This window comes from Syngnathus typhle, linkage group LG5 (assembly GCF_033458585.1).
Source record: "Syngnathus typhle isolate RoL2023-S1 ecotype Sweden linkage group LG5, RoL_Styp_1.0, whole genome shotgun sequence".
Taxonomy (NCBI): Eukaryota; Metazoa; Chordata; class Actinopteri; order Syngnathiformes; family Syngnathidae; genus Syngnathus; species Syngnathus typhle.
Window position 1 is genome coordinate 11,592,873 of NC_083742.1, and position 22,094 is coordinate 11,614,966.

General features: G+C 43.2%; 1 protein-coding gene across 1 annotated transcript; it reads left to right on the forward strand.

Annotated features, from left to right (window-relative positions):
- The first annotated feature begins 188 nt into the window (after positions 1-188).
- LOC133154158 (dynein axonemal heavy chain 10-like) lies at positions 189-21,861 on the forward strand. The gene is made up of 77 exons (XM_061278650.1): positions 189-439; positions 510-598; positions 673-775; positions 845-960; positions 1,066-1,279; positions 1,440-1,828; positions 1,965-2,155; positions 2,225-2,423; positions 2,489-2,683; positions 2,770-2,940; positions 3,099-3,275; positions 3,375-3,533; positions 3,620-3,789; positions 3,866-4,017; positions 4,096-4,260; positions 4,343-4,550; positions 4,630-4,786; positions 4,864-5,340; positions 5,405-5,563; positions 5,639-5,755; positions 5,926-6,028; positions 6,120-6,298; positions 6,402-6,613; positions 6,771-6,927; positions 7,006-7,239; positions 7,315-7,437; positions 7,509-7,742; positions 7,827-8,050; positions 8,127-8,396; positions 8,475-8,658; positions 8,722-8,856; positions 8,939-9,091; positions 9,168-9,356; positions 9,448-9,594; positions 9,756-9,947; positions 10,049-10,167; positions 10,255-10,413; positions 10,481-10,616; positions 10,688-10,810; positions 10,902-11,033; positions 11,125-11,341; positions 11,489-11,608; positions 11,689-11,834; positions 11,905-12,057; positions 12,125-12,385; positions 12,453-12,625; positions 12,716-12,809; positions 12,890-13,057; positions 13,141-13,329; positions 13,852-14,023; positions 14,100-14,303; positions 14,371-14,451; positions 14,744-14,941; positions 15,016-15,177; positions 15,278-15,452; positions 15,565-15,746; positions 15,865-16,001; positions 16,069-16,286; positions 16,369-16,590; positions 16,667-16,814; positions 16,934-17,213; positions 17,289-17,518; positions 17,591-17,864; positions 17,943-18,047; positions 18,124-18,278; positions 18,361-18,515; positions 18,599-18,779; positions 19,404-19,604; positions 19,695-19,904; positions 19,981-20,076; positions 20,144-20,315; positions 20,391-20,522; positions 20,609-20,820; positions 20,899-21,066; positions 21,138-21,318; positions 21,383-21,528; positions 21,616-21,861. Exons 1-77 carry the CDS (start codon positions 214-216, stop codon positions 21,760-21,762), a joined length of 13,704 nt encoding a protein of 4,567 aa, XP_061134634.1. The 5' UTR covers positions 189-213; the 3' UTR covers positions 21,763-21,861.
- Positions 21,862-22,094: the final 233 nt, after the last annotated feature.

Consider the following 22,094-nt stretch of genomic DNA (forward strand, 5'->3'; position numbering starts at 1 on the left):
GCATGTTTGTCCGTTGACATGAACCAAGAAAGAAGCAACTCGTGAGCTTTTAAGACCGCTACCCCCTTTCTCTTGTATGGGCGCAGGAAGTCCCTCCGTTTGTCCGTTGCTGGGACGACGCGCGTATAGGACTCCATTCCGTGCGCGCACAAACACTTGCCAGTTTACAATATTAGGTTTGAGAAAGAAAAAAAAAAAACTCCACTTGGACTCATGGCCCACGACGATATCCGCGTGGAATGGATACGACAGCGAGTTCGTGTTTGTTTCAATTTAGCTGATAACAAATGTTTCGACGAGCTTCTGAGTAGAAGAGATGGGAAAGAAGAGGATGAACTTATTCGCTTTTTAAATGTCGTTTCTGCAGAAAACATTGCATCGTGCCTCCTGTTTATGAAAACTGTCCGAGAAGAGGCGATTGAAGTTAAAATTCCTCAAGGTGAGTTTCCTATTTATTAATCTGTCGTTAAATTATTTTAATGTTCTCTTCTTTGCACCATTGACATCAGAAAAGAGCAGCTTCAGTGACTCTTTGGACCATGAGGGGCAATCGGAGATCCAAAGAGGAAACAAGACTCCTGAACAACCACTCAGTCATGTGAGATGGAAAAAAAAAAAAAAATTTATTATTGGAGAATAAATAAGTCAACTATTGTGTTTTTTTGTTTTCAGACAATTCAACTAGTCTATCACACTGAGCTTCACATGGCAATAAACCGAGTTCCAGAGAAATTTGCCAAATCTCGAGTTTTATATTTCCTCAGGACCACAAAGAGTAAGAGCAGTTTCAAGATCGTTACGATTCCGGTGGGAAAACCAATGCATTATTAGTATTTCATTTCAGGGGCCATTGTAGAACCATTTGACATGATTGAAGCCAATAAGCTGATGCCCAAGTTCTTGGAGACCGGTTTTCATAATGGACACAACCTACGAACACTGCAGAAAAAACTTGTTCATGTAAGTGACAGTCGCAGCAGTCAACAAGACAGGACAAAACAGGAATTTATGAAAAAAAAAATCTAATAAAGGGAATTTACAATTAAGTTGTGTACATTTTTCTAGATCTATATTCCATTAATGAGTGCCCATCAGTTGAAGAAAACTAAGGTTGGCTGTCAGACTGAAGCAGGTTCTCCTCATGAAGAGTTTTGTGGTGGTAATGAGACTTCAACCAATCAGCCAAGTGACCAAGCACCCGTTCGAAACGAGCTACTCAACAGCACACACAAGTTTTTGACCTTGGTCAATTCAACTATTCAACAGCTTAAATCTCAAGGTTTGTATGCAACTTTATTAAGCTGTCCGTCTCTTGTGTGAATTCTTTGAGGGATCATAATACGATTTGTCATCTTTTCTAGCATAATTTCCATTTATGTAATTGCATCATCACACCATGTCCATGTTGAGCAACTTTTTCTGTTCCATTTTCATTGTAGATGACATTGCACTGAGCATCCCAGCGTTAGATCTGAAACCAGATGTCCGTGACCTGCTGACTAATTCAGCAGTAGTCGAGACGTTGGAGCAGTGTGTGATGAACTGGCAGACCCAGCTTACTGTCATTATTGAGGAGCAAGAAAAAAAGAAGCCTCTGACGCCGAGTCCAATGGCAGAAATCGTTTTTTGGCAGGAGCGTGTCTCCATCCTGAGTGCTCTGAGAATGAAGCTGAATCAGCCTGTGGTAAAGAAGATTCTGCTGGTGCTGACCAAAGCAAAAGCAGCTGTGATCCCCACTATGGAAGCGACAGAAGCGAAACTTGATAAATACTGCCTGGAGGCAGATGAAAATGTCCGCTTCCTCCAAACACTGGAAAGACATTTCAAAGTGAGCTATATTTTTTATCCAAATTTGGTGAAATGTTCATATATTTAAAACAAATAAACAAAGCCAGCCAGATGTTCATTGACAGGAGGAACATTATAATTGTTCCACCATCCTCACCAATTGTTTTATGTTGTAGAATTTGGCCACAGGAGCAAACTTTAGTGTGATTTTGGAGACCATCCCATCTCTAATGAACAGCCTACAAATTGTGTGGTTAATCTCCAGCCACTATAACAAGAACGAACGCATGGTCCCCTTGATGGAGCGGATTGTTTGGCAATTGTCTGAGCGTGTGGCTCAAGTCATTGATATCCATGTACTCTTCAGGTATGTGGATTTGAATTATGCATCAGGTCATTTCTTCATCACGAGAGTCTGATTGTGTCTCTTGGATAGAGAGGAAAGAAAGTTGGCGAAATCCAAGGTGACTGATGCCAAGCAAGTTCTGGATTTGTGGAAATCGTCTTATTTTGAAGTGCGTGCTGAAATTGAAGAAGGAAGAACTGGTCAACATTGGGAGTTTGATAGGAGAAAGCTCTTTGAGAAAACTGATTACATGGCTGCCATCTGCCAGGACTTGTACAACGTTTTGGAGGTCAGTGTTTTCATTCTTCCACACACTGTTAACTCAATATTTCATATTTGTCCTGGTTAATGCAGAATTTGGAAGAGTTCTACAACATCTTCAGCCCAGAGTTAAAAAGTGTGACTTGGGACCCAAAACGTTTTGATGAACTGCAGGGCCAAGTCGACACCCTCATCATCCCTTTTGAGGAAGCCAATTTTGATCCTTTCAATAGTTGTAAGATGAGCAGCTGGAAAATCATCATGCAAAACTTTAACAGTGGTCTTTATGTAAGTTTTACAATTCAAAGGCGTTTTCATGATGGATGTACTTTGGATTAATTTTGCTCTGTACCTTCTATTTTATATTTGACCAGGCCATTGAGAGGGAGCTCATTGGCTTCATTGACAAGTCCTTCAAATCACTGCGCTCTTCAACTGCTGCTTTTGGAATGCTTGTGAAATACAAAAACGTTCGCTCTAGACCAGCCATCAATAAACATTTGATGAAAAAGACAAATGAACTTCTAGCTCAGTATTGCAAAGAGGTTTGTCTGAGATCACTGTCGTTGCATACAGTATTTTTCCCAGAGAACGAGACAACCCCGTCTTCAAGTCCTCAAAGCACATGATGATCCACCAATAGATCTTACCAATGAGCCTGAAGATTCCTGTATTAAGCATATGTCACTTATATTTCCTACAGGTGGACAGTGTGAATGACCTATTTGAGGAAAACAAAAACAAACCAAAAATAAATAAGAATGAGCCCCCCGTGGCAGGCAGCATCAGATGGGCACATACACTTTTTCACCGTGTAAAAGATGGAATGCTTCCTCTCCTGACGATGCCGGATTTATTGGAGAGTGAAATGGGGAAATTGGCGAGTGATTCTACTTTTGCACAATTGCATTGACACGAATGGTAAAACAGATTTTTCATTTATTCTAAATGTCACTCTTGGGATTTTTTTTATTCTCAGGCAAAAAATAAATACTTGGAAATGGGAAAAAAAATGAGAGAGTATGCCGTTAAGAAGTATAAGTCATGGGTATCTGATACTGAACGCAACTTGCCGTTGTTACTCAAGACACCCATTTTGGCCATCATTGTGAATGAAAGCCAAGACCAGAAAGAGCTGGTATGTATTATTGTCACTGGATTACCTCACAGTAAGTAAGTAAAATGAATATACATATTTTTTTGTTTTGGAAATTTCTCATAAAGGTCATCCCAACCAAGTCTGACATCAGTTCACAAAAGGACAAACGATACCGTGTTAACTTCCCACCAGAGATCATGACAATCATTTCAGAGACAAAAAACTTGATTTTAATGTCCTTCTCCGTGCCTGAGGTCGCTCAAAACGTGACTCTGCAGGAGCTCAACTTCATCAGGTGGTCATCATTTCAGACTAGAACACATCACAACAACAACAAAAATGTTAACCTCTGCATTTTACATTGGATTTAGGTACAAGGATGATATTCACAAGCTTGTCAGCAGCTACAACTCGACAGTTGACAGTCTGAGTGATGCAAAGATCGCCATGTTGGGTGAAATCATCAAAACGGTTGAAACACACTTGTTATCAGGATGCAAAAGACTGAACTGGAATTCATTAGGTGATGGTGCTAAAAAGTTGCTATAACTTCTTGCTCTGAAAAGAAATTTAGTTGAAATGAGCATATGTTTGAATTTAGCAATTGCAGATTTCATCAACGAAGCCAATCAAGAGCTCTCAAAGTTTGAGTCAATTGTCAGTCAAATAAACAACAACGAGACTGATATTGAAGCCAAGCTGCGATCGATAATGATGGCAGACCTCCTGAAATTCCCTGCTCCAGATCAGACAGACCTTTTACCAAGTAAATCCAACAAAATAAACCATTTTTTTTATATCAAATGTCACACACCAGACTAATAATGTTTTTATCTTTTTTTTTCCAGGTGTCAGGGAGTTTTGTGAATGCATTGATGGAGAGCAGCTCAAGACATTACATTTGTTGAAACGCAAATACACTGAAATTGGACTTATCATCACTAAGGTGGAACATTTGATTATGGAAACAAATACTGGCAAGTGCAGCAGTATGGCAAATTACTATGCATACTGGGAACGGAAGGTGCACGATTCGCTCATGAACATGATTCTGAGGTAATTAAGCAATAACAATTATTGAGCATCACACAAGGGCCATCTCGATAACAAGCCCTCTGTTGATTGCCACATTCAGGAACATCAAGGCCTTCAACGCTGTGCTGATTGGGAGCGAGCCTCTTTTCCGTATTGATGCCATCCTATCAGCCCCCAAGATTTTGTTGCAACCTAAAACAAATGAAATCTGCCATTTACTCATGTGCTGTATCAAAGATTGTGTCGAGAGCACCAAAGTAGGTGTCTTCTTGTCAGTCTTCTTGGACTGTTACAAATTTTAGGCTAGAGATGTGTCCCCATGTTTGTGTTTCAGGAATTTGTGCGTTGGATGAATGGAACTTGCATTGAGTGCCCACCACAACATGTAGATGGTGATGACTTGGTGACGTTTAGCTTCTATGAAGAAGTGTGTCAACAACCTCAAATCAACGAAAGTGCCTTTGCCGTATCCCAGAACATTCAGCAGTTGCTGCTTTCTGTCGACCAGCACCTTAACCACTGGAAACATTACCAGGTTCTATGGGAAAGAGACAAAGCCACAGTCTGTGAGAGGTTTGCCGCTAAAAACCCATCAAGTGCTATGTATGATCAAAGGCTGCAGTTCTATGCTCAAATTTGTGAAAAGGTGGTTTTGGAGCCTTTGTTTACGAACATACACATTGTCCAATTAAACCTGGAGCCACTGTGCCGGACGGTGCAGGAGATGGCTGAGTCTTGGATCAATTCATTGGGGAGTTTGCTCAACAAGTCAGCCAAGGAGGAACTCTTCAACTTAAAAGATCAACTCATGGTAAAATGCATTGTGAAAAACGTTTTCCCGATTTGTTTTCCTTTGGATCATTTTTGTTCCACAGCAACTTTCTGAGAAGCTGAAACAGAGTCCTGACACTTTTGAGAACTTGAAGAATGTCCTTAGGACTGTGTCAACCATTAGAGACATGTCTCTTAATGTGGGGTTGTGCATCATGGATATCCAGGAAAGATACAGAACGTTGACTCTGTACAAAGTGGAGGTACATTAAAATTATAAATTATATTCATATTAAATTCATAGTTTTCAAAATTATGGAGGCTTTTTTGATGTGTAGGTTGAAAAAGATGAACTGGAACTTGAAGCAAATATTAAGAAGATTTGGAAGGACTTGTTTGCAAAATCCAGACAAGTGGATCTGAGTCTGACAGACATAAAAACATCATTCAAAGAGGTTGGAACATTGGAACGTTGCATAAACAATCACATCACATAAATATAGCAAAAATAAAGTAGTACTGCTGCAGTTTTATATTTATCACCTGTTTGTTTTAAAATGACAAAACTAAAGTAATTACAGTAGTACTGCTGCAGTTTTATATTTCTCACCTGTTTTACATCCAGACTACTAAGAAGATGGCAGAAGACTTTCAAGAGGAGTTGTCCATCTTTTCTGAAAGTTTTAACATGCATGGCCCTGGAGCTGTTGGAAATGACTTAGATAAAGGTATTTAATTTTTTTTTTGTAACCAGCACGGTAATTATGACGAGTATCATTCAATGGTAATGCATTGAGCCATCTGGATCTTTTCTTCTAGGACTTTTAATCATGGAATCCTATGAAGCAGAGCTGGCCAAAATGGTGGAAAGACGGCAGGAGCTAGCCAATGCCGAGAAGCTAATGGACCTCTCCGTCCTCGCATATCCAGAGATTGTAAGCATCCAAAAAGACATGAATGGCTTACGGCAGATTTATGACATCTACCGTGATCAAAAGGTCAGCTTTAAATTTCTCTTTTAAAAATTCACACTAACACAAATATCATGACATCAGATTTTATGGACAATTCATATCTGTGGTTCCTGATATTGTTTCTCAGATTGCAAAGACCAAGTGGTCACGGACTTTGTGGGTGGACTTAGATATCCACTTGCTTCAGCGAGGTATTGAATCCTTTGTCCAAGATTTGAGGAAGCTGCCCAAAGATGTGCGAGCCCTGCCTGCGGCTTGCTTTGTCGACAGCAGATTGAAGGAATTCACAGATTCTCTTCCTCTTTTGCTGGATCTGAAGAATGAAGCGCTCAGAGAAAGGTCAGTGTCCTTACTTGACCATAATCATTTTTTAGATTAGAACATATTTTTAAATTAGAACATAAATGAACTGGTCATTTAAGAGATTTGGATTTTTGAAACTTGTTCCATTTTTCTACAAATGGAAGTTCTGTGGTTTTATACTCGGTTGCACCAGACACTGGAAGGAGTTGATGAAAAGGACTGGCACAAGCTTTGAGATGAACACAAGCAACTTTACTCTGGAGAACATGTTTGCCATGGATCTTCATAATTATGCCGATGTCATTGATGATATTGTCACTTCGGCTGTAAAAGAGCTTGGTATTGAAAAGGTAAGCGCTTCTCTCGATAGATGATCCTGGATTTGAGGTGGACGCAAATATCTAAGGATTTCTGTGTGTGCTTCTAAGGGTGTAAAGGAGATGGTGGAGACCTGGGAAAAAATGAAATTCATTGTACAACCTTACAGTAAAGGCACCCAGCAGCAGTCTTTTGTCTTGGGTGCGGTAGATGAGATCCTGACGATTGTGGACAATGACGCCATGAATTTGCAGAGCATGGCTGGGAGCCGTTTTGTTGGACCTTTCTTGAGCACCATTCAAAAATGGGAAAAGAACCTGTCTCTTATCAGCGAGACCATAGAGGTTACAAGTCAAGCCCCGTTCAACACTTCTGCTAAATTTGAGAATACTGAATGAGATCTTTTTTTTTTTACACAGGTTTGGTTGCTGGTACAAAGGAAATGGATGTACTTGGAGAGCATATTCATTGGTGGTGATATTTCTTCACAGTTACCACAGGAAGCCAAGAAATTTGACATCATTGACAAAAAGTTCAAAGATGTGAGTGTTGGTCAAACAGGAATATAATTCATAACTGAACTATAAATTGTATAATATTATTTGCTGTGCAGATAATGAATGAAACACAGAGCAACCCAAACATTAAGCACTGTTGCCTGGTCCCAAACCGGCTAACGGACCTGCAGACCCTCAGTGAGAATCTAGAGAGGTGTCAGAAGAGTCTCAACGACTACTTAGATTCTAAACGGGACGCTTTCCCTCGCTTCTTCTTCATCTCTGATGATGAACTGCTCAGCATTTTGGGAAGCAGTCACCATGAATGTGTGCAGGAACATATGATCAAGGTAACAGTGGGCAGATATTGTCCTTCAAAGTAGCCGGTACAGAATGTCAAATGTTCCGACCTTTCCTCTCCCTTCTTCCGCAAGATGTATGATAACATCGCATCTCTCCGGTTTGACTCGGAAAGCAATGGGGAAATATCAGCGGGAGCTATGGTGTCCGCCGAGGGGGAGGTGATGGACTTTCAAAAAGCCGTCCCAGTCAAAGGAAGGGTGGAGGAGTGGATGACAGGAGTCCTACACGAGATGAGGAGAACGAATCGACTCATCACTAAGGAAGCAATCTTCCGCTACTGTGAGGACAGAGGCAGGTGTGTGTCAGCGTCTTTATAACCCTGACTGCCAGTAAAACTTTTCCCACCCACCACGAGTCTGCTTGTCCCTCAGGGTGGACTGGATGTTGCTGTTCCAGGGCATGGTGGTGCTGGCTACAAATCAAGTGTGGTGGACGTGGGAGGTGGAGGATGTTTTTAACAAGTTGAAAAAGGGAGACAAATACGCTCTAAAGAACTATGCGACAAAGATGCACCAGCAGATTGATGAGCTGGTGACACGTTCCACGCAGCCTTTGAAGAAAAACGACAGAAAGAAGATCAACACCGTCCTTATTATCGACGTCCACGCAAGAGACATTGTAGACAACTTTGTCTTGAACAGGTACAGCTCATTTTGGGCTAACAACGATCATCCACTTGCGTGGAAAGACCAACTTGAGTGTCGTGGTCTTCTCTGCAGTATTACAAATGCTAAGGAGTTTGAGTGGGAAAGCCAATTGAGATTCTACTGGGTCCAGGAAGAGGACAATCTTCTCGTGCGTCAGTGCAGTGCGACTTTCAGCTACGGCTACGAATACATGGGGTTGAATGGTCGGTTGGTTATAACTCCTCTGACAGACCGGATCTACCTCACCATCACACAGGTTTGGGAAGACTTAACACACGTTGAAACACACAGTTGTTGACTTGTTGACATTTGTGTGAAGGCTCTCTCCATGTTCCTGGGTGGAGCTCCTGCCGGACCAGCCGGCACCGGAAAGACAGAGTCCACCAAAGATCTTGCCAAAGCTTTGGGCCTGCTCTGTGTGGTTACCAACTGTGGTGAAGGCATGGACTACATGGTAGCCAATCAGAAGCAGCGACTGCATTGCCTTCACAGATCACTTTGTCATTTGTGGGTGAACCATTCCCTTCCTTGTGCAGGCTGTGGGGAAGATCCTCTCCGGCCTGGCCCAATGTGGAGCTTGGGGCTGCTTTGATGAATTCAACCGTATCGATGCCTCGGTCCTTTCAGTTATCTCTTCCCAAATCCAAACCATCCGCAATGCTCTCATTTTGTATCTTAAAATATTCAATGTAAGTCTTTGAAATGCTATATATTGTTGCGTCGTTCAATCGTAGCTAACCGCCACCATATCCTTTTGGAAATCAGTTTGAAGGTCACGAGATTACCCTGGATAGTCGAATCGGCATCTTCATCACCATGAACCCGGGCTATGCGGGGCGCACGGAGCTGCCTGAATCAGTCAAAGCGCTCTTCAGGCCGGTGGTGGTGATCGTGCCCGACTTGCAACAGATTTGTGAGATCATGCTGTTTTCGGAGGGATTCCTGATGGCCAAGGCGAGCATTTGAGCCACAATCGATATTTGCATTCAGACAACACTCCAAAATGTTGACAAACACATTTTCTCTCCACTGTGGTTTGATCCAGGTTCTTGCAAAGAAGATGACGGTGCTGTACAAGTTGGCTCGTGAGCAGCTGTCCAAGCAGTCTCATTATGACTTTGGCCTGCGAGCTTTGAAATCTGTCCTTGTCATGGCCGGAGAACTGAAGAGAGACTCTCCAGACATCACTGAGGTACAATCATCATCATGTTATGACACATTTGATTCCTGCATGGCAGCTACCTCCAGAGGATTTCATTTAATGCTGTTTTCCTTGAAGCCATTGCTTTGTTTTGTTTTTTCACATTTTATGCGGTGACACCTTTTTGAAGAGGTTCCCTCCTTTCTCTGCAGGATGTGGTATTAATGCGAGCCCTGAGGGATATGAATCTTCCAAAGTTTATATTTGAGGATGTGCCTCTGTTCCTTGGGCTGATCGCAGACCTGTTTCCAGGGCTGGAATGCCCTCGTGTTCGCTATCCCAACTTCAATGATGCTGTGGAAGGAAACCTGGAAGACAACAAATATGTCTTGCTGCCCATACAGGTTCGTAGTATGTAATTGTTTAAATCCCGGGTTTCCATTGTGTGCAACAATTAATTCCGGTTTAAGTCTTGGGAAACCCTTCATGGTGTCTGTGCTTTCAGGTGGATAAAGTGGTGCAAATGTACGAAACAATGATGACACGACACACAACTATGATAGTGGGCCCAACAGGGGGAGGCAAATCGGTTGTAATCAGCACATTATGTCAAGCTCAAACCAAGTCAGTGTTATTTCACACAAACTCATTTTAAACTGCTGTCATGTATTGTACTGCCTATGTGACGTTGTCCTCTGATCTCATCACCAGATTGGGATTTCACACCAAATTATACCCTCTGAACCCCAAAGCTGTGAGCGTCATTGAACTTTATGGTATTCTGGATCCAGACACTCGTGACTGGACGGATGGGGTCTTATCCAACATCTTCCGTGAGATCAACAAGCCCACCGACAAACAAGAGAGGAGGTAAGGCCAACGCTAACTCAAGTGTTGAAGTAAATTCAATTGCAATTGATCACACGATTACTTCCAGATATATTCTGTTTGATGGGGATGTGGATGCTCTTTGGGTTGAGAACATGAACTCAGTGATGGACGACAACAAGCTTCTCACTCTGGCTAACGGAGAACGAATTCGTTTACAAGGTCACTGTGCCATGCTGTTTGAGGTCTGTATGTCATTTACTGCAGTCACGCATGTATGATCTACATACGTGTGAATAACGTACATTGATTCCAGGTTGGAGATCTGCAGTATGCTTCCCCTGCTACCGTCTCACGCTGTGGAATGGTTTATGTGGACCCCAAAAATCTGCGCTACACCCCATATTGGCAGAAGTGGTTGACAGGCAGACCCATCGAAGTAGACCACTTTCATTTTATTAGAAATGTATCAATCACACTTGAATCATTTCGTTACCTTTAGTGTGTGTGTGTATGTGTGTGTGTTTTAGCAACAAGAAGATCTTGATAAGCTTTTTGAAAAGTACGTGCACGTCTTGATTGACATGATTGTGGAAGGTATCGTGGATGGGAAACAAGGACAGAAACTGAAGACTGTTGTGCCGCAGACTGACCTAAATATGGTTTGTGTTGCCTGATTTTTGCAAGAAAGGTGGCATCATTTGTGATCCAGTCAGGTGACGGCGATTCATATTGTGTCGCTGATCTGTTCAGGTGTCGCAGTTGTGCATGATGCTTGATGCCCTACTTGAAACGGAGAATTTGAGTCCTGACGTGTTAGAGTCTTACTACCTGGAAGCGCTGTGCTGCTCTCTTGGGGCAACATTGGTGGATGACGGAAGAGAGAAATTTGATGACTTAATCAAAAGGACTGCTTGCTTAACTACTGTGAGTGATGAAAAAACATTGGCTGGACCTGGTGAGATCCCAGGTAAGAGATAAATTTGGAGGATGTTTTTTATGAATTAATATGACCTTATTTTAAACAAGTTACGAACAAGAAGTAAACTAGTTTTTGCACGGAATCAAAGCCATTGTCAATGTTGATGATGATGAATCTTTTCTATTTTTTATTCAGGGTACCTGCCCACTCTCTTTGATTTTCATTTTGACGGAACACAACAGAAGTGGCTTCCCTGGAGTTGTCTCGTCTCAAAATACATTCATAATCATGACATGAAATTTGTTGATATTTTGGGTAAGGCCATTATGTAAAATTTACTGTAAGTGATTTTAAACCACACAGTTTCCATCTCAAATGTTTGGCCTTTGCCTCAGTCCCAACGGTGGACACCACAAAAACGACCTGGATCCTGGAGCAGATGGTGAAGATAAAGAGGTCTGTTCTTTTGGTTGGCAACCCGGGAACCTCTAAAACAGCCACCATTGAAAACTTTCTGAAGATCCAAAACAAAGAAAAAAACGTGAGTTCACCATCCAGTCATTGCAACATTTACGACTGCCCCAACTGATTTGCATAATATTTCCCAACAGATTACTTTGACCATCAACCTTTCGTCCAGGACAACATCAATGGACCTCCAGAAAAACCTTGAGGCCAATATAGAGAAAAGGACCAAAGATGTATACGGTCCTCCAGTGGGCAAAAGATTGTTGGTCTTTATAGATGACATGAATATGCCAAAGGTATCTACTTTGAACGATCTACTTTAACCTGACGGTTTGAAGCGCCATCTCCATTCTTCCTCTTCAGGTGGATAGCTATGGCACACAGCAGCCAATTGCACTGCTGAAGCTCTTATTGGACAGAGGAGGCATCTATGACCGAGGGAAGGAGCTCACCTACAAAACCCTCAAGGACCTGGGCTTCGTCGCAGCCATGGGGATTGCAGGAGGTGGGAGGAACGAGGTGGACACTCGCTTTGTTTCACTCTTCAGCGTCTTCAGCATCCCTTTTCCTGCTATGGAGTCTCTCCACCTGATCTATGCCTCCATTATTAAAGGTCACACCAAGGTGAGTTGCAGCAGGTCTAATGCATCTCATTCATGCCATGTCTCATTGATTTGATTGGATATTTTAGAACTTTGAGGATGTAGTACAGAAAGTTTGTGATAAAATCACCGTCTGCACCCTGGAACTGTACAACGGCCTCGTTAAAGACCTTCCACCGACTCCAGCAAAGTTTCACTACATCTTTAATCTGCGAGACCTATCGAGGGTCTACAATGGCCTGACCCTCACTCAACCTGACAGGTATGATCAAGTCAATTAATGATCTTGATATTACATTGTGTTTTGTATTTGTGTCCTTGATATTTGCTTGACTTCATTTCACCATAACAGATTTTCAACAGTCTCTATGTTTGTACGGGTTTGGCGAAACGAGTGTCTGAGAATTTTCCACGATAGACTCGTTGATGAAAAAGACAAAAAAATGGTATGGACTCCGTTTTCTGTTTACTATAATAATATTGCTTTCAAGATTTGATGACACCAGTGGATCCCCTTCCTCCCCAGGTTCAGGCTCTTATAAAGAACTTAGTTGAGGGGCATTTCAAGGCCAACATGGATGATGTTATGAGAGACCCGATTCTTTTTGGAGACTACAGAGCAGCGCTTAGCAATACAGAATCAAGAGTATATGAGGACTTGCTGGATTATGAAGCTTGTAAAGCTCTATTTCAGGTAGAATTATGTTGTTATCAGTGAAATGTTGGTTTATGGTTTAAAATTGGATCGGTCAAAAAGACCAATGTTGTATTCTGCAGGAGATTCTAGAGGAATATAATGATAAAATCTCAAGGATGAATCTGGTGCTGTTCTATGACGCTTTGGAACATCTGACCCGCGTGCATCGAATCATCCGCATCGATCGAGGTCATGCTCTGCTCGTGGGTGTGGGAGGCTCGGGCAAGCAGTCCATCACCAAGCTTGCTGCCTTTGCTGCTGACTGCGAGGTTGTAAAACAAATAATACATGTTGAAAATAAATCGCATCTAATCGTTTATGGCTATCAAACGTTCGCCAAAATAAATTCTATCAAGGTCTGCAAACTTCAGTTCCAATCAGGTTGTGTAAAATGTAAATAAATGTAATGATTTGATAATCCTTTTGAACTGCTAGTCAATTGATTACTACACTATAAAGACATTTAATGTTCAAAATGAAAAACTTTATTGGGTTTTGTTGTTAAAAAGAAAGGTGATATAATTCCTAGCTTTTCGGAATGCGTTGTGGGCATCAAAATCAAATTGAGAGAATATTTAGAGGGGGGAAAAAACTAAGTACAGCTTGAACATTAAATATCTTATCTTTGTATTGAATTGAGTATTGATTGAAGAAGATTTGCAAAGCATTGTATTCTGTTTTTATTTACATTTTACACAATGTCCCAAATTCATTCGAACTGGGGTTTGTATTTGAAATCATGACTTTAAATTCTAATAGCAGCCTTTTTTTTGTCATTGATGACTTATTAGGTGTTTGAGATAACACTCAGCAGAGGATATTCGGAGTCAAACTTTCATGAAGAATTGAAAACATTGTATCTTAAACTTGGCATTGAAAATAAGAAGACCGTGTTTCTCTTCACTGATGCTCATGTTGCTGAGGAAGGTTTTTTGGAGCTCATCAACAACATGCTTACATCAGGTTGGACATACTGTACCTCTTAATATTTTATATTGAATGATTTAGTTATTTGATAATATAACTTTTCCTCTGGTAGGTATTGTTCCTGCGTTGTTTCTCGATGATGAGAAAGAAGCGATTCTCAACCAGCTTCGCGAAGAAGCCCTCATGAATGGATCTGGTCCTTCTAAAGACAGTGTGTGGCAGTATTTTGTTAATAAAAGTGCCAGCAACCTACACATTGTTTTAGGCATGTCTCCTGTGGGAGATACCCTGAGAACACGCTGCAGAAACTTTCCAGGTAAAACAGAAAAATATTGTTTTTTTTAATGTCATTAATAATTCCATTTTTCTTTTTTTTTTTCCAGGACTGATGAACAACACTGTGATTGACTGGATCTTACCATGGCCTCCCCAGGCATTGCGTGCTGTAGCTGAGTTTTTCCTAGGTCTATAGTGAACATATTTTTGGACTCTGTCTCCGAAACATAACATGCTTAAATTGAGTTCCTGACTCAATTTGATGTCCTTAGTTTTTATGCCATTCAGTCCTATCTCATTCCAACTACTGAAATGATTTACAACATAATCCTTTTCAGGCATTAATCATGAGTTTTGTACTAGTTTTGTTAATTGCCCTAATTAGTCAATACAAATGAACTTCCACAGCTTGTGATGTGATGTGATGTGTGGGTGAATATAATATTGCAACTGGAATGTTGTGCTTTGTTATTCGTACAGGTGAAAGTGAAATGATTCCTAAAGAACACGCTCAAGCTGTGATCGAGCATGTCTGTATGGTTCATAAATCGGTTGGCGACTACAGCATTCTGTTCCTGCAAAAACTTCGACGTTCTAACTATGTCACCCCGAAGAACTACTTGGACTTCATAAGCACATATGCTCGCCTGCTGAAGGAAAAGGATCAGTATATTCTTGGTATGAGGATGGGAAATAATAGAATCATAGGTTCAATTTGCAGTGGGAATGTGACAATCATTGATGTGTTCCAGCGCAGTGCAAACGTCTCGAAGGAGGCTTGGATAAGCTGAAGGAAGCCAGCGTGCAACTGGATGAGCTGAACATCAAACTGGCAGAGCAGAAGGTGGTTCTCGCGGAAAAGTCCACAGCCTGTGAGGCCATGCTGATAGAGATTGCCTCCAACACCACTGTGGGTCAGTAAAAACCTGCAAAGTTTCAATGATATTATCCTGGCTGAAAAAAACATAACGTACTGCTACCGTACCGCTGGTAAATACAAACGTTCCCTTTTAGCCGAGGAGAAAAAGACACTGGCCGAAGAGAAAGCCACAGAGATTGAAGAGCAAAACAAAGTGATTGCTGTCGAAAAGGCAGAAGCAGAAACATCCCTGGCTGAAGCTCTACCGGCATTAGAAGCCGCTCGCATTGCCTTGCAAGACCTCGATAAATCTGACGTCACTGAGATCAGGTAAAGTCGGGCAGGATGACTTGTCCAACAAAATTGTTCTAGTGTACATTCATTTTATTGGATGAAGTTGATTGGCGTGTCCATCCTGCCGTTCGCTCGTTCCTTCGTTTAGATCCTTTGCAAAGCCACCCAAGCAGGTCCAGGTGGTGTGTGAGTGCATCCTGGTGCTGTGTAAGAAAAAGGAAATTAGCTGGCAAGCCGCCAAGGCGATGATGTCAGATCCTGGCTTTCTGCGCTCACTGATGGAGATGGACTGTGATGCAATCGGTCCCAACCAGGTCAAGACTGTCAAAGGTAGGTCAACTTACTGATCAATTAGGAGGCAATAATCAATGAAATTCATCAGGGTCAAATTTGCATTGCTCACCATGCAGTCCGCTTCAGTAACTTGCTTGTGCGCTTTGCTTCATAGGCTTCTTGAAGGCTCTCGGGACCAGCCTTGAAGAAATGCAGGGCATCAGCAAAGCAGGTTCAGGAATGTACAAATTTGTGGAGGCTGTCGTCGGTTACTGCGAAGTCGCCCGAGAGATCAAACCGAAAAGGGACAAAGTAACGTAAAATCAGGTCAGCCAATTAGATTTACAGAATGAACAGTAATGTGACTCGTATTTTGCAGGTGGCCCGTCTCGAAAGAAATTTCTTTCAGAGTAAGAAAGAGTTGGAGACCATTCAAAATGAGCTCACTGATATCCAGAGAGAGTTGAAGGCTCTCGGCGACAAATATCAAACCGCTATTGCGGAGAAACAGAAACTGCAAGAGGAGGCCGAACTCATGGAGAGAAGACTGATAGCTGCCGACAAACTCATCTCGGGCTTGAGCTCTGAGAATGTGAGGTGAGATGGCCGTGGAAGTGCTGAACAGAATTCCAAAAGAGGTGCCAACTTGTTTATTCTTTGTCCTGGTTTCCGTTTTTAGGTGGACACAAGATTTAGAGGGGTTGAAGCAGCGGCGCGTGCGTCTCCTCGGAGACTGCCTCCTCTCGGCTGGCTTCCTGAGCTACGAGGGAGCCTTCAGCTGGGAGTTCAGGAATCTGATGGTGTATGAAACCTGGGTTAATGACGTCAAGGAGAGAGGCATCCCCTTGAGCAAACCTTTTAAAGTGGACAACTTACTCACGGACGAGGTGGAGATCAGCAGGTCAGAAGGCACCGACGTGCTTGCCGAGAACCACGCGCCGTTGTCTTCGTTTTGGCTCAACGTCGAGAATTTACAGGTGGGGGTCGGAGGGCTTGCCCCCGGACGAACTGTCGGTGCAGAATGGAATCCTCACGTCGAGAGGCAGCCGATTCCCCATGTGTATCGACCCGCAACAGCAAGCCCTCAACTGGATTAAGAAGAAGGAGGCCAGCAATAACCTCAAGGTACAAAAAAACCCTGTATTCTTTCGTGTGATGCATTGTCACTGTTTATAATTTTCAGAATAGCTCTTTTGAACAAAATCCGAGCATTCCCCCAAACGGCGACCTCCTTTTGTTCACAGATCTCGTCCTTCAACGATCCAGACTTCCTGAAACATCTGGAGATGGCCATCAAATATGGATTCCCGTTCCTATTCCAAGATGTGGATGAGTACATTGACCCTGTGATTGACAATGTCCTTGAGAAGAACCTGAAAGGAGCGGAGGGCAGGCAGGTGGTCATGCTGGGTGACAAAGAGGTGGACTATGATCCCAACTTCAGACTTTACCTCAACACCAAGCTGGGAAACCCCAAATTTTCTCCGTCTGTCTTCGGAAAAGCCATGGTTATCAATTATACTGGTAAGATCGCTCCGTTTGACAACCTCCGTTTTGGTGCGCATTCTGGCCCAGACTGAGACTTGAATTGACCTGCAGTGACCCTGAAGGGCCTGGAGGACCAGTTGCTCAGTGTCATCATGGGCTTCGAGAAGAAGGAGCTGGAAGAGCAGCGTGAGTTTCTGATCCAAGAGACGAGCGACAACAAGAAGCTGCTGAAGAACCTCGGTGACACCCTGCTCAGGGAACTGGCCACGTCTACAGGAAACATGTTGGACAACACGGAGCTGGTCTACACCTTGGAGGAAACCAAGTCCAAATCCAGCGAGGTCAGTTTGCCCAGAGAAAGACGCTTTGATAGTTTGCCGTCGTGTTTGACTTTCCGACCGTGTGATGGTCAGGTATTTGAGAAGCTCAAGTTGGCTGTGACAACATCAGTGGACATCGATGTGCTCCGAAACGGCTACCGACCGGCTGCCAAGCGCGGGGCCATTTTGTTCTTCGCTTTGACGGAAATGGCTCTGGTAAACAGCATGTACCAGTATTCTCTAGCCTCGTATCTGGAAGTGTTTGACTTTTCCCTGCGCAAGTCAACACCGAATTCAGCCCTGCCAAAAAGACTGAAAAACATCAGGAACAGTCTGACCTATAACGTTTATAATTACGGCTGCACAGGTGAGGCACATCTTCCAAACATATGACTTTCCTTTCCAGTTTCACAGTATAATCGGAGATGCTTTTGTTTGTTCGCAGGTCTGTTTGAGAAACACAAGCTTCTCTTCTCCTTCAACATGACCATCAAGATTGAGCAGGCGGAAGATCGAGTGCCCCAGGAGGAACTGGAGTTCTTCATCAAAGGTGACCGACTTGACGAAACTCCTCGGACGTTGGGAGGGTTTGCACTCACGGCAGACCGTCTTTGTCTTGTGCAAAGGTAATCTGTCCCTGGAAAAGACTTTGCGCCAAAAGACTTGTAACTGGCTTCCCGATTCTTCCTGGGAAGATGTCGTGAAACTTTCTGAGCTTTTTCCTGGCCAGTTTGCGTCTTTGCCGGACGATGTTTCTGGAAATTCGACCGAGTGGCAAACGGTAAGTGGCGCTCCTTCTACCCGTGCGTGACATTTAATTGCGAATTCATCGACCGTTGGACTGCCCTTGTGTGTCTTTGCAGTGGTATGATCTTGATGCACCGGAACAGGCTCCGATGCCAATGAAATATGGCGAGAGACTGACGGACTTTCAGAAGCTGCTCCTGCTGCGTTGTTTCCGGGTCGACAGAGTCTACAGAGCCATCACCGACTACGTCACCGTCTCCATGGGCGAGAGGTCTTTCTTTTAGTTCAAGTGTATTGAATGGCATAAATCGGGCGAACGTGCCTAGAGATAATGTTTAATATCTTTTTTGCCAGATATGTTCAACCTCCGGTGATCAGTTTTGACGTTATTTATGAGCAGAGCACTCAGTTCTCCCCCATCGTCTTCATCCTGAGCCCTGGCTCTGACCCCGGAGCTGACCTCATGAAACTCGCTGACAGGACTGGCTTTGGGAACAAGTTCAAGTTCCTTGCTATGGGCCAAGGCCAGGAGAAGGTACCATTGTTTATTTTTTCCTTATATCACTCTTATAGGGCCTTATCATGCTGCATATGAAATGGCTGGCGGTAGAATGTCCATTTCACAAGTGTAAAACATGTTATGGCGTTTTATGGTTGGACCGCATTTCTTTTTCCCAATTCCAGACAATATTTTCCAAGACATTTGACCTCCTGCTGGTCCTGATACTGTGTATTATTTCTGGAAAAACAGGTTGTTTCCAAGAACATGGTGTCAAGTTTAGAGTACATCAGAATATTCAATAAAGACATCAGTACTAGAACAAACACCAAATAACAAACAAATCCAATACAAATAAGAACAGGAAAAAACAGGGGGGAAAGCTCATCAGAGGGAAAAGGCTTGAACAAACATGACAATGCAAATAAGTATCGCCAAAATAAAATAACTATCTGAACATAACCTTCAAAACGACAAACCAAATACAAGACGTGAAGCGAAACAGACGTACCACCATAAAGGATCAGCATCTTCTCATGAATATGCTTCATTTTCAGCAATAACTGAAATACTGAACCTTATGTACAACAGTTTTTGGCCACAGTGTCGTGTCAGCAATAGCTGTCTACTATTGATGTTCTTTTTTGGCCACTTCTTAAGGTTGCGCTACACCTTCTGGAACTGGCTGCGGCTCGTGGTCAGTGGTTGATGCTACAGAACTGCCACCTGCTGGTAAAATGGCTGAAAGATTTGGAGAAGTGCATCGAGAGGGTCACCAAGCCTCACCCTAACTTTCGCCTTTGGTTGACCACCAACCCTATTGATGATTTCCCCATTGGCATTCTTCAAAAGTCTCTGAAGGTGGAATGACCAGTTCTCGTTACGTTTAGCAACGGGACCGTGTGAAACATAAATGTTGCTTTCCTCCTTGAACAATGTTTTACCCCGCAGGTTGTGACCGAGGCTCCGAACGGTCTCAAGCTCAACATGAGAGCCACCTACTCTAAGATCTCCAATCAGACGATGACGGATTGCCCGCACACGGCCTTCCGCAGCCTGGTCTACGTGCTGTCTTTCTTCCATGCCGTGGTGCAAGAGAGGCGCAAGTACGGCAAAATTGGATGGAATGTCCCCTACGACTTTAGCGAATCAGACTTCTTGGTAAGCGGTCCTAGGAACTCTCTGGACTGATCCGGACCGGCTTGCGTTACCTCGGTGTTGCAACTGTGCTCGACAGGTGTGTTTGGAGATCTTGAACACCTACCTAACCAAAGCTCACAACCAGAAAGAGAGCAATATTCCCTGGGGGAGTATTAAGTATCTCGTAGGCGAGGTTAGTTTACGAGATTAGAGCACGTCGTATAACAGTGCTGCAAATGAATTTTGTTCACATTTTGCAGGTGATGTACGGTGGACGAGTCATTGACAGTTTTGACCGCCGGATCCTGAACGTCTACATGGATGAGTACTTTGGAGACTTCCTCTTTTATGACTTTTGCCGATTCCACTTTTTCAAAAACAATGAGGTAGACTACAAGATTCCTCCAAATGGACCCGAGGATGTCTATGTTGGTCAGTTTTTAGTTGTGTCCCTCTGTGTACCCTCTGTGTTCACTATTATGCTTCATAGCTTGTCATTGGTTACAGACGAGATTGAGTCTCTACCACTGGCAAACACCCCCGAGGTGATGGGTCTTCATTCCAACGCAGAGATCGGCTACTACACACAATCAGCGAAAGACATGTGGTTGCATCTCATCGACCTGCAACCGCAGACGGGTACCATGTGGCCCTTGTCATCCCTTTTTCTCACTTGTGTTCTATGCGGCGCTTTGCCACTTCACAACCGCTCTCCGCTGCTTCAGGCGAGTCTGGTGGAAGCATCAGCAGAGACGAGTACATCACTCAGGTGGCCCAGGACATCCAGAACAAGTTGCCTGCAGTTTTTGACCTGGATGTTACCCGGAAGAAATTTGGACCTGAGATCTCTCCTACATCTGTGGTGCTGCTTCAAGAACTGGAGCGCTTTAACAAGCTGGTGGTTCGCATGAAGCGGTCTCTGGCTGAGCTGCAGAGGGTGAGAGGGAGGGACTCGCTTGTGGCTTTTTATGCCTCTAGCAGACTTGCCTCGATTACGATTGTCCGGCGTGTGTAGGCCTTGGCTGGTGAGGTGGGCATGAGCAGTGAGCTGGATGAAGTCGCCCGGGGCCTTTTTAATGGTCAGATCCCTGCTATTTGGAAAAAGTTGACACCTGACACACTCAAATCGCTGGGCAACTGGATGATTCATTTCAAAAGGCGATTTGAGCAGTATAAGTCATGGGTGAGGAAAGTCGTGCATGACATCATGTGCATTTGTGCAACAGATTTATTTGCATATTTTTCAATCCAAAGGCGGATACAGCAGAGCCAAAGGTCATGTGGTTATCAGGACTCCACATCCCAGAATCCTACCTGACTGCCTTAGTTCAAGCTGCATGCAGAGCAAATGGTTGGCCTCTGGATCTTTCCACACTTTACACTGAGGTGACTCGCTACCGTGACGAGGATAAAGTCATTGACAGACCTTCACAGGGTAATGGACTGATCCCAATTTGATCAGATGTCACTTGAGACTGAGTCATGAGTTTTTCTTGCAGGTTGCTTCGTGTCTGGTTTATACCTTGAAGGAGCAGACTGGGACATGGAAATGGGCTGCCTGGTGAAGAGTAAACCAAAAGTTCTTGTGGTTCAGCTGCCCATTCTCAGAGTCATCCCCATAGAGACCCAACGTCTCAGGTTGCAGGTGTGGATCACAATCCATGATGTGTGCATCAATTTATTGTTTCCCCACCTGAGGTTTGCGCCCATGTTTGTGTGTTTTTCTTCACAGAATACATTGCGGACACCAGTGTACACTACATCGTTGCGGAGGAATGCAATGGGTGTTGGTTTGGTTTTCGAGGCTGATCTTTTCACCACGCAGCACCTCTCCCATTGGGTGCTCCAGGGTGTCTGTTTATCCCTCAATACTGACTAAAATTAATATTTACCATTTACATCATCATCATCTCAAAACAGGCTTGTTGACATGACAGACTGACTTCATTGGCTACTTTGTTTGGTACACCTGCACAGAATAATGGAATGAAATGCAAAATAAAAATATGGTGGCCATGAAACATCATTTCCTGTTTTGATTTACATTGTCCAGTTTAAAATGTATTTATGATGATTTTTTATTGGTTTAGTTGTTGCGCTTTACCCTTTTGCTTATTGTTTGCAGTTCCATCGACGTGCAGTATTAAAAGTAAGATAACTGTACACTCCGTCCACCAGGTGGCAGTAAGTCACTACGAAGCCAGAATGACA